The 12537-nt window shown below is 34.4% G+C and overlaps 1 protein-coding gene across 4 annotated transcripts; it reads right to left on the bottom strand.

The window, feature by feature from the left end:
* Window positions 1-4937: 4937 nt before the first annotated feature.
* Ehbp1 (Eps15 homology domain containing protein-binding protein 1) lies at window positions 4938-12063 on the bottom strand. 4 transcript variants are annotated; one of them, XM_076784675.1, is made up of 18 exons: window positions 11529-12063; window positions 10836-11043; window positions 10576-10757; window positions 10282-10493; window positions 10076-10211; window positions 9735-9887; window positions 9310-9499; window positions 8792-8958; window positions 8506-8728; window positions 8196-8366; window positions 7295-7375; window positions 7112-7225; window positions 6785-6985; window positions 6209-6358; window positions 5916-6133; window positions 5643-5831; window positions 5365-5482; window positions 4938-5241 (listed from the first exon to the last, which is right to left on the bottom strand). In XM_076784675.1, exons 1-17 carry the CDS (start codon window positions 11630-11632, stop codon window positions 5401-5403), a joined length of 2781 nt encoding a protein of 926 aa, XP_076640790.1. In that variant the 5' UTR covers window positions 11633-12063; the 3' UTR covers window positions 4938-5241; window positions 5365-5400. The 4 variants fall into 4 exon arrangements, with proteins under 4 accessions (XP_076640790.1, XP_076640788.1, XP_076640789.1 ...); XM_076784673.1 differs by having other exon boundaries at window positions 9735-9965; XM_076784674.1 differs by having other exon boundaries at window positions 4938-5250; window positions 9735-9965.
* Between the last annotated feature and the right edge of the window lie 474 nt (window positions 12064-12537).

A 12537-nucleotide genomic window follows, 5' to 3' on the forward strand; every position in this document is an offset into this window, starting at 1 on the left:
TACACTGGTGAATAAAATTGTGAAATACGCAGAAAATCACCCGAGAGACTCGTGTCGTATTTATTTTTAACGGGATTCTATTTATTTGTAAATAAGTTAGACGAGTGAAAGAAGAAACTTTCAACGCGAACGAAAGTAACAGAGTCTCACTTGGACGAAATTGTAAAATGATTAGAATAACGGCTTCGTACTCTGTTTATATTAAATAACATTTAAACGAAGCCACTTATTTGTAACTAATAGCTCGGAGAATTAAACAAAGTACCACGAAGATCTTTTAGCTTGAACAAAAGTGGTATGATTTTACTTAGACGAAATAGTAAGACACAGCGAAAATGATCAGGGTGAGGACTTCGTACTGTGTTCATACTAAACAGCATTGTGAAACGGCGTCATTTATTTGTGACCATACCTTTAAAAAACGGCATCATTTTAAAAACACATTGAACACGTAACAACACAGGTGTTAATAATGTTGTAAAGGCTCCGTTTTGATGTTTTCTTACAGTGCTTTATTATTTGCATTTATTTATTTAATAACTACGGTGTGATACGTTCCGACACATTATACATTATTTCTTCCACGTGAAGTGATTTACAGTTAACACCATTTCTAGGAAAGAAAACCGTGTCCACCTCGAGACTAAGCATTGGCAAGAATGTTCATTGCTTTTTTTTTCTTTTTGTTTTGTTTAATTAGTTACAATATATCAGAGTCGATACGTTTAGTAATAATAAATAAAAGAAATGAAGATTACTTCAGCGCAACGCTACGAAAGCAGACAGATATGATAGCATTTTTTCTTTCTTTTACATAGAAATACGCGTACAGAGTATCTCGTAATGAAAAAGCAACGAGAACAGTTTTTGTTTTATTCGCCTGAGAAACCCAACTTGTATTTCACTTAGTCGTAACATACCTAAATATTAAAGTAACTTTTCGTACGTCAGTCTTTGTGATTCCGGCTCGCCACGTACTTATTTTTGAATTTGCAAACTTCCAGAATGAATGTCCCATAAATTTCGCAGACCTCTCGTCTTTTGAACTTCATGATTGCTCGAATAATTGCCACGAGATACACTGCATCATTACAAGTGTAAAGACACACGTCGTGTGTCCCATATTCATCGCAGATACAGTTTTACACTCTTAAATACGAATGCATATAGTATATATGTATATATACATATATACATAGGCACTAGCATGACAAATTATTGCTAAATTAATCGTAAAAATTCAATATCCTCATTTACAATGTTCGCGTCACGTCGACTAACATTAAGGAAGATAATGGTAACAAAAGAGAAATCGGATGTGATACTAACAATTGACAATGCTACTTAATCTCCCGAACTTGAATAGCCAACCAATCAATTTTCAAACACACTAAAAACAATTCGCACTCCATCCTTATCTCAAGCTCATGTCGTCGTCCCCCGCGACGCTATGATTAAAATCAAATTACATACTTCGTTCGTGAAAAAACAAAAAGAAAACGGAAACATGACCGAACGTACATAGACTCTCTAAAGCTAGATCTGTAGGAAGCAAAGGATATCTGCTTTTCAATGTCTCATCATCCGGTAAAAGTTGTACACTTCTTACACCTTTAACGACCGGTTATGGCAGTTTTTATCAGTTATGATATGCCTGCTCTACTTCCGCTATATTACACCACCCCGAAGTTCGACTATGAAGAAGTAAACGATTATGTTATCTTTACGTTTAAAAAATTTCTTGTATATTGCGAAAACATATCTTAAAAGACGGCCTCCCAAAGGATTGCTTCATACGTTCCTCATCTCTTAACATCGTATAAGCAGTTTTACAAGTGCATTTATACATCAGTTACAAGCACATGAATATTCTATATTACACGAAGAAATGTGCAGACGTTAGACTTCACAGTTCGTTCTTTTTTTTTTGCGATAGAGCCTATCTACACGTTTACGATTTACCTCCTCGGTCGAATTTCACTTCGCTAAAAGTATCGAGTAAAACGTCTAAAATACAGAGTGTACCAGCATCGGTGGTACAACCGAGGAGGGGGTTGATTCTGCATGAGAAAGAACGTCGAAAATATGGAATAAAAGTTTTTCATCCGAAGCTTCGTTTTCGAGAGAATCGAGTTTGAAGATGCAGCGAATACGCATGTTATTCGATAGAAATTGTTTGACGCGTCTGATCACGACCAACCAATTCTACTTCATACATATACTAAAGTAGGCCTGGGCAACTTGTGGCTTGCGAGCCACATACGACTCCTCTCACCACTCCTGGGTCCCCCCACCAAACTCCTGTGGAGTGTAGATATACATGCATACATTCCTAGTTACGCGAGGTCGCGAGGCAAAGCACGATAAGGGCAATATGAAATAGTTGATAGTGGGGGACCGGTACACTGGTAGTGGGAGTCGTGAACCGACAGAGGGGAAGAAGTTGCCCGAGCCTGTACCAGTGTCGCCTGATCAAGACTTGTTCCCCCACTCTAATTTCCCCTTCTACCGCGCTATTCCCCATGTTTCCGACGCGTTTCGTCTCCGTCGTGCATACTCCGGTACTGGCAGAGAGAGAGGGTAACTTTTTCCCCTCAATTCGTTCCCTCTCCCCTCATCTGGCGACACTGGCTTGTACTGAAGCACGCGAATCCGGCGGATTTTTAAACTTGATTTTCTCGAGAACGAAGCCTCAAATGAAAAAATATTATTCTTTACTTTCGATTTGTTTTCTCATATAGAATCACCCTCTTCTCGGTTGTACCACCGATACTGGGACACCGTATATATAAAATCGTACAATTCGTAGAACGTAGAATGAGGGAAATTTATTACAGGAAAGATAATGTTTAACTTAAGTATCGATTTTCTTGACCATCCCACTCCGTCAAATCTTAAGACATAGTATAAAATAATATATTAAAATATTCCTTCCCATTCTGAAACTATTATAAACGTATCAAGTCACTAACGGTACACTTTGAAGTTCTGTAACTACGACTTCAAAGCGAGCAGGCGACGCGGAGAAGTAAAAATTAAACTAAAAAGGCATGAATACTTCTCGTGATCCTTCAAAATTCGAAAACTCTAAATCAGAGCTGGGCAATTGACTATTTCTATTTTTATAGGAGGCTCGCACTTTTACAACAATCACATAACAAGATGAGCTTGTATACTTGATAATAAACTAAGGAACTTTATGCACATTTTTACACTTAATTTTATGAAAATTATATTGCTGAAACGAATACATTTTACCAGGGACGTAAGGGAAATATTTCTTCCATTGGTTAGGAAATTCCCTGTGGTATGATTAAAATAAAAATATTGATTTTTATAAATTAATCTATACAAATGTATAAAGACGTACAGTCTATTGATAACTTATGGTTGTGTGCTCACCCCCATCATCTAGCTACAACCCACAGTAGCAGCCCACGCAGGCCTGATACCGTGGGCTGCCCGCAAGGGTCATTTGTGGACATGAACTACATTGTGGGGCCATACTATATTGAAATTTGAGCAACTGCCTGTGAGCAACGAGTTGCCCAACTCTGCTCTAGGTAAATTATTATTCGAATATCTAAATCACTTCTGCAATAATCGTCTTTTTACAATTTTTAGGAGAATCTATACTCTTCACGAAAACAAATCGTAAGAGGAGAATGAGAACAAAGGAGGAATGGGGGAGAGAAAAGAGGATGTACAAAGACGATTAGGCCTCCTGTATCTTGATGCTAAACTCAGTAATAAATAATTAATATATTATAGGAAAACTTGTATATATCACCTTCCTAAAATGGCAAATATTTTACACACGGAGTAAATGAGTATAACGGTTACAAACAAATTAGGATGTTTATATGGCACAAACGAGATAACTATCAATGATTGTATGAAAAAAATGAGTACTGTTTTCGATTATTATTCCGCATTAAATTTGATGAAGTACTGATACCATTTTACCAAAGTTTGTTTGTATGTTTGTTTGTTTGTTTGTTTGTTTGTCTCTGTGAATGAGTTTTTCGAGTGCCTCTAGTGCATATGTATACCGCGGTGCGGTAAATATAAATATAATGAACAATGTCAAAGAATTGCAGAAGTAATATAGTATATATGCATATGTATATATCGTAACATTCCTTCCTACATTACTTTTCTTTAATCCACGATAATGCTTTCAAAAGAGCAACAGAGAGAACCTGTTTTGCTGAACAATTCTCAAAGTTGGAAGTGATAGCGAACCGATTGCGCTAACATACTTTTTTAAAAGCATTATAGTACATATATTCTAGCACCATATTTGAATCAGAAAACTTTCAGAATGATGTACGGTATTTTCCTCAGTGCGATTTCATTCGACGACTCCCTTCTACAAGCATTTGCAAAATATAGATGAACTATTGCTACTTTTTACACGTCGAAATAGCATAGGTTTTCCTCCGTAGTGTCGCGTATAGTTATATATACATATACTAGAGGTGTGCGATTAGAGATACCCGTACATATTCAGGTTCTCGAATATTCTCGGGAATCGCGATCTCTTTGAAAATCCCGATCTTTTCGAGAACCCGACTCGTCTCGACGCGTCCCGACCATCGGATACCCGACATTTTCGAGTTCTCGCACACCTCTAAGTAATGCTCAAATTTTTACTATTCTATTTTACCTTTTTTGTTTGCGGCCGTGCGAGTTACCAGCCAATCAGAGTAAAGACAAAATAGCTTCCACTGCTCCCGAGCGTCTCATGAATGAGATATTACGGAGGAAAAACTGTACAGAGTTGCGGACACTTGTGACACTTGGAGCGAGGGACACAATTACACCGAGTCAGTACTGTCCTTCTTCACTATTGTTTTCTTCAAGAAAGTTTTCAAACGTGCACGAATATATTTCTACAGAAGCAAAATTAATGTTTCTGTAACCGAACGTAACAATTTCTTTTTATAAAATTCTTAACACTATAACAAATTCTTTACTTGCTTGTAGGTTTTTTGCTTTGACAGGGCGGTTGTTAGTTTAAATTTGATCCTAATATGCGAAGTAGCAGTAAGTTGACGCGTACTTAATAATGAATTTATATAAATATGGAACACTGATTATACAATTGGTATATAATTCATTGTAAAAAATAAGTTTCTAAACGTTACTGTCTCGCAGATTACGAAATCCTTGGCTATCTTTACCGTCATGAAAAATTTTCTGGTTTCTTTGGCAACTCCACAGCAAAAGGGGCAACACCTGCAATTACTAATTTAATGTCAGAATCAATTTGTTTAAACAAAAATTAGTATGGTTTGAAGAAGTTTCTTTTCTCTTCGTTCGTTTTAATGAAATATGGAATTGAAATCGGCGAAGGTGTACCTGTTTGCTGTCGCAACAATGGTACAATGAAGTTCTTCATTGTATCACACAATTTTTATTTCGTTGAGCTAAACCAGCTCTAGATAGATCACGCTCTATTTCGTCATCGTCCTCTATACTGTAACAAAACAGAAATTAAAATAAGTCACTTTATTTAAGGTAAAAATAATTTGTCTAGTGACTATGATGAAAAGCGAAGAGCTATTTATATCCTTGAAGTAGAAGCAATCAATATTATGCACTATGCGTATGTACATTACAAAGTATAATATACTTACGCCCTTTCTTGCGTGTCGAGATGGTGAACTAATTCGTCTCTCTTGTTCACAATAGAAACTAGTTCTTCTAGAAGTAAATTTTCGCGCATCTTTTGTTCGGATGTCTTCCTGGAATCTTCTACTGCAAGTATACTTCTCAGTTCGCGATTCAGAAGTTCAAATCGGCGTTCCAAATCGTCTTCTTTCTCCCTGAAGTATTGAAAACAGTAGCGTTAAGTTAACACGTGTTATCGAAGAATTATCATTGGAACGGATAACAAAATAATAGCTTACAGTATATTCAATTGCATTTGTCTTCTTAGAAGCGCATTCTTTTTGTTGACAAGAGTGAACCACAGAGACATCAGTCTTTCAGTTTCTTCTTCATTGTCACTTTCCATAGCAGCGCGCAGCTGTTTCTCAAGTTTTCCTGCTTGTATATCTATTTGAGTTTGTTCTCGTTCTAACGCTTCTAATTCATTTTGAATGTACGATGTCATGTCCTTTCCCAACTATTTAAGAAATTATATTATAATTATCACATTCGATTCAGAATTTTTATTGCAATAAATAAACGTGACACCTACTCCTCTTAGCGTATATGATGTACCATCGGGACTAGTTTTGTCTGGCGAAATTCTCTCTATTATTTTCGAGAATGAGTACAAGGGAGAACCGGTCTTTTTGTCACTGTCTATTACACTTGGAGTTCCCAGGATGTTTCCATTGTACTCGGACTAGAATATTTATTTCACATTACAAATTATATTATAATAGTTACGATTTTTTCCTTTCGGCATTTGGCAACTGTAACTTTTAGTTTACTTTTGAAGCAAATTGCACGTAATTTTGTTTACAAGTGTTAGTTCTGTGTGAATTTTAACATGAAGTGTAAAAACGAACGTTATCGATACATTTTATTTTTTTATTTTCATAAAGGCAAAAAAGCTGCTGAGGCTCACAAAGAGATATGTTAAGTAATATGTAAGTTTATGCTGTTAATCTCTTAATAGAACGCACGTGTCAGAATTTGTTTAAGAAATTCCGTTCTGGATAATTGTATAAAAAAATTGGGTTTTACTTCACCTCAAGAAACCGAAATTACTTTCTTGCCAACCCAATAGAATGAAATGAAATCTTTTATTATGACGTTTTACACTCACCTTTGTACTAAATCTATCACCAGGAGTAGATGGTGTAATGCTTCGTCGCGGACTATTATTTTGATCATCTATCGATCGTCTGTCGCTGTTATTGTCATCGTTCGTTTGATTCGACGAAACATTAACACCCATTTTCACTTCTGCTATTAAACGCCTTGCTCTTTCGCGTAATTGTTGTTGTCTTTCATCGTCGTTTTGACTCTAAAAATCAAGAAGTATCATTTTCTTCGATTGCACATGCCAACGCGCGCAATATGAAATAATAATGAAGGTAAACTCATGTGTACGTTCATTCAATACAAATATATATAATTGAGGAAACAAAACCTCGATAGGACTAGCGGCGGCAGAAACAAGACCAGCTGATTTTGTCTGATTCCTGGCCTGTTCTAACAGTTGTCTTGCACGTTCTCTTAATTCATCATGCCGACTGACTAATGGCTAATATTAAAAAATGGCAAATTAGTCGCAAGCAATAAACAACTTAAAAAGTGTACAAAGACTAATTACATGTTGAGAACGCTGCTCTCTGTGAGGTGATGATACACTCTGATATTCAGTACTATCACGACTTCCTTTGTCAGTTGCATCCTACAACAAGATGCATTTGCTACTTAATTATTACGATATTACTTGCTATATTAAAATTTGCGAAAGAAATAAATTATTTTATAAAAGAATAAAGAAGCCAGAAGTACAACAGTGTACAGAGAAAAACAGTTACAACTACAAACATGGTGTACTAGACAGAAGAAATATAAAGATATCAGAATTAGTAAACATTATGAAAATGCTTATGTTTTATTGATATTAGTAATTTCTGTTATTTAAGACTGTTAGCACATATAATGATTTATATTCTTAATAGTGTTAGTTTAATTATACGTATATTTCTTCCATCACATACAAATTAGCATAAACACTAGACATATGCACTGTGTATTTCACAATGCGTTGAGGCGTTATGTGCACATGCAAATGAACATAACATGTAAGGGATAGTCCAGAATATTTTTTAATTTTTCCGTCTACACTTCAAGTAAATTATTAACAAATTTCAAAATTTATTAATTCAGGATTATCTCTTGTCAGTAAAAATCGTCTACTTATTTTTGAAAAACTTTTGAAAACATATCTTTTTAAAAATAAAATAACTAATGCTTAGAACAATATTACATATGGACAGCATATAGAAGTAATCGCGTGAAATAGAAATATTTCATGTATTTACTAAAAAAGAATTAACATATTTCATAAATGTGCAATGCATGGCATTTCTTTACAGTAATATTGAAAATTGTAAGCTCTAACGTTATAAAATTATATCAATTAATCAAAATAAAATAAATTAAATGGAAATTAAGAAGTGTTAATGCAATAATATATTTTTGCGCAATTTAGATATACTGACATCTCGAACAGGCGATTGTAATTTGTTAACTGAAACTGATTGAGACCACTTCTCGTCGACTATCTGCATATTTTCCTCTTCCTCGTCCGATCCGAAAGGATCTGTTAATTGTCGGCGGGTCATTAAGATAGGACGTTGCTGTACTTGTGGTACTCTTGGAGGTGATTTGTTCTGTAGTGAATTTAGTTCAACACCTTATATTACCATTTTGTACAACAATTTACAATGATACATAATAAAACAGATAAATGATTTCACAGTGATTATGCATACATATATGTATAGCTGGCAAATGGGTTTACATACATACCTTTTCTTTGGATAAATATTTTTCTTTAGTCGGTGACAACACTTTTTCTAGAATACTCTTCGAACTAGCCAATATGATGTCCTTGACATCTTTTACACTAGATGGTGATTTATCTTTATTGCATTGATCATGATCTTGATTCTCAGTATTCAAGCTCAAATGTAATCTATTTCTTAATGAATCAATATTAGCATCCTCTTTTTTGTTATCAAATGGATTCGACCTGTGAAATAAATAAATTTGTAATTTCTCTGGACTAGCTGTTCAGACTACACAGTCAACATACCGTCTGATGTTATCTATTTTATTGCTCTTAAGCTCCATTTGATCTTTCTTATGCAAATTGATTATTTCTTGACTAAATAATTGTACACTCACATCTGAATTATTGTCTGTATTAAATCTACCAATCATGTAAGAAGACTCATCTGTGGTTTTACCTATCTGATGTACCTACAAACATGGAATAAATTTCTTAACCAAAAGAATGATATGTGAAAGAACTAAATAAGATATATTGTAAGCAGATTAGTTGTGTGCGAGAACCCGATGGTCGTAACGTGTCAAGAAGTTTATTCGGGATCAGGACGGGTTCTACAACATTTCGGGATTTTCCAGAATATTAGAGAATCAGGAAATTTTCGAAAACTCGTCCTGATACCGAATAAAATCTTCGACGTGGCCCGATCATCGGATACCCGACATATTCAGGTTCTCGTACACCTCTACAGGTAGGACATATAATGTATATTATATGTGTATACATTATGTTACATGATAACAAGTTGTGTTGTTATTGATTACCTCTAACTCATGACCAGTGAAATGTGCTCTCAACTGATATAAATACGTCATTACAGCTAACTTGTCAGGTACAGTTAATATATCCATATCTGCTGGTTCTATAACTCTAGGTATACCAAGGGCTTCACCAGCATCAAATGCTTTCTTACAGTTACCTTTCACATCGTGTGGTAATAGTGAATCTATGTCTCTGCAATGTTTTATTCAACAGAAACAAATGAATATACGTCAACAATGTATAAATAGAACAAATAAATAAGATATTTGACGAACTGCCAAAGTTAACAATTGTAACCTTAGTGTACCTTTGTTTTCTATAGGAAATATAGAAATGTTTGTTCACCAATTTTTAATATCAAAAATATGAGATATATATATATATACATGTATAAAATTCAATATAATATTGCTATAACTTTACGTACATAAGATCTGGTCTAAAATGATGTATGATTGCACAAAATGCCATTCCATTTCTCCAAGATGTCGTAAGATTAGTAACTTTGACACCAGGATAATCTTTAGTTACATCCTTACACCATTCCAATAAATCCTGGCCTGGTGTAATCTCTTTTAATCTAGGAATAGTAACATCGTTCCTTGTTAGTTCTAATGGTTGTAATGGTAATCTCAGTGTAATGTGTTCAATGTTTTTACTACAAACAAATGACAAGTTTGTTAGAAACTGTATCGAAAAATGTTGATGGTATTAATATTAGTGTTACATGTAAATTCCACATGATTGAACATAGGATTTTTAACATACTCGTTTTCAACGGCAACACTGTCTTTCAAAGATGATTTATCCTTAAAGGAATCAACAATGCCTGTTAGACTAATATCACGAATGAAGTGGTCATTATCATTTACAGGTGTAGTATTGTCCTTTGATAAACTTGCCACTGTTAAATGGACAACAGCATTATTATATTAGCCTCCACATGTGCGAACATATGCTTACTACAGTCTTACCACTTATCGGAGTGCTAGGTAATTCGCTTTCGGTAAGACTACTTGTCATTAAATCAAGTTGTGCAGAAATATCTAGAATCTCGTCAAGATTTTTCACAGATACTTCCTCAACGTCCTCAGGTATATCCTCATTATCAAAATCGTCTAATGGTGCTATATCGCTGTTATTGTTAACTGACATTAAACTAGCCATACTCTGCATGTCCTCATCTCTGATAAAAGAAATTATGATATTAGATGTAAAATAAACCTTATTGATCCTACATAAAATTTGCAATTTTAAGATTATCTTACGTCGCTTTTCCTTCTCTCAAGAAGACACAAGATAAAGTACATTCTAACGAAGCGCTAACAATCTTTTTCGATGTTGGCTTCAAATCTAATTTAAGTTGTTGTTGACTAGATTCTAAAGTCGCGTACTTTTTCATATTTATATTTGTGGCAGCCACATGCCGCCTTTTACCGGTGGGAGAAACCTATTGCATATAATATTAACATGAGTATTTCTCAAATACTTGATACATCTAAAATCTCATATAAGCCTTGTCTCTTACATCCTCGATTACAAATGTCCAATCTTTATCTTCTAACTCATGAGTTCGTGGATCTTTGAATAAAGTTACAGACACAGCATGATTGTCAGGAACAGCCCAACTAATGACACCTTTTAGTGGATCACTTAAATTTGGTTCCCAATCTAGTGGTTCTGATGTCACTCTTCTACTACGTCTTGTCCACACAACACTTAGTTTATTTGGTTTCCTAAACGTAAAAATTGTGGAAAAATTACATTGGTAAGTACACAACACAGAAATTATTACAAGTGACATATGAGCATCACATTATTGTACTATAAGCATATCAAATTATTTGTTGTGATAAAACAAACAGAAAAGCATGAATACTGTATAGGACACCCTATATTTTAAATTCAATTATATTGAATGAAAAGACCACGATAATATATGTAAATATATTAAAAATCAATAGCACTTTTTATACCGTTGAATGTATATAAATTTTTTAATAATTGTTTGCACATTCTATATCCACGATATACATATGGCTATTTTGAAATACTAATAGATGAGAAAGATTTACATTCGACAATAATTAACTGTTTCAAATTATAACATTCTCTAAATGTGCTAAAAGATTTATATGTATGAAAGTGGTTCTCTTATTTAATTATGACACACCTCCATTTTGCATAAAATTACGATAGAAAGTACTGAGTAAACACATACCATTTTGTTGTTGTTTCTAAAGTGACTTCATGATATGACACAGTGAACTGAAACTTTGCAGCCCTCTTGTTTACCCGCTGCAGTCGTTTCCAAACAGAACTCATTTTTCAGCCGTAGTTTCCCCAAGAATTATTACACGACGTTTAGCTTATAATTACTTGTAGACGCGTTTAATGTTATGCAACATTTTGTATATAAATTACGCACACTAGGAGATCAGCTGTTTACGACGAGGATAATACAGATATTTCTTTTTGTCGTACACGGTTTAAGAACTAGAAGTCCAAGGTCCTTCAATCATTCATGCATCTGACATTTCTGGCTGCACCAACACATATAATGAAAGCAAGATATGTCTTTTTATAGAATCGCAGGTTTTCCTTTTATTGATAATATATCAAACGTTCCGTTATCATTTTTATGTTTGTAGTGTCACCTACACAAAATACACCATCTCTGATATCACACCGAAAATATCACGGCCACGAGATCAAAAAGTTTTACAATGAACTCGGACTCGTACCGTGACGAAACCTTTTCTAGTTATTGATCTTGTATCACATGATTACAAGATAGGAAACTCGCTTCAAGTTATGGTCACTGAACTCGACGAAACGGCGCATGCGTATTTTTGCATCTATATAATTTGAAAGTTATATAATACACTTGCAGTTTGAAGGAAATAATGTTTAAAATGTACTAAATATTTTCGTAAGAATTTCAATGGATTAAGTTAAAATATAAATATAAACAAAATAAGTCTAAATAAGTCCTATGTCTTTACATCATAAATATGGTATATATAGGAAGCAGTGTATATCAGAGAGGAGATGAAGGCTCTCATGCCCGGGGTTTTTGTACTTTGTACCTGCAGAGAATCCTCTCTGTTCATATTGTGCGATACGAAACAGTATAAGGTGACTAGCGTACTCCTACATCTCGTCTGTGAGATTCTCGTATCGATAGATTTCTATATCATCCATGAGGTATTATAAGAGATATCCTCTCT

Source organism: Halictus rubicundus, chromosome 3 (assembly GCF_050948215.1).
Source record: "Halictus rubicundus isolate RS-2024b chromosome 3, iyHalRubi1_principal, whole genome shotgun sequence".
NCBI classification, from domain to species: Eukaryota; Metazoa; Arthropoda; class Insecta; order Hymenoptera; family Halictidae; genus Halictus; species Halictus rubicundus.

What these genes read in the sequence shown, in the direction of transcription:
- Ehbp1 (XM_076784673.1), bottom strand. Translation starts at nt 11,632, where the DNA reads ATGAGTTCTGTTTGGAAACGACTGCAGCGGGTAAACAAGAGGGCTGCA. An exon ending in CCGCCGCTAGTCCTATCGAG is followed by an intron (nt 6,986 to 7,111) that starts GTTTTGTTTCCT and finishes CTTGATTTTTAG; the next exon opens with AGTCAAAACGACGATGAAAG. An exon ending in CTCGACACGCAAGAAAGGGC is followed by an intron (nt 5,483 to 5,642) that starts GTAAGTATATTA and finishes GTTTTGTTACAG; the next exon opens with TATAGAGGACGATGACGAAA.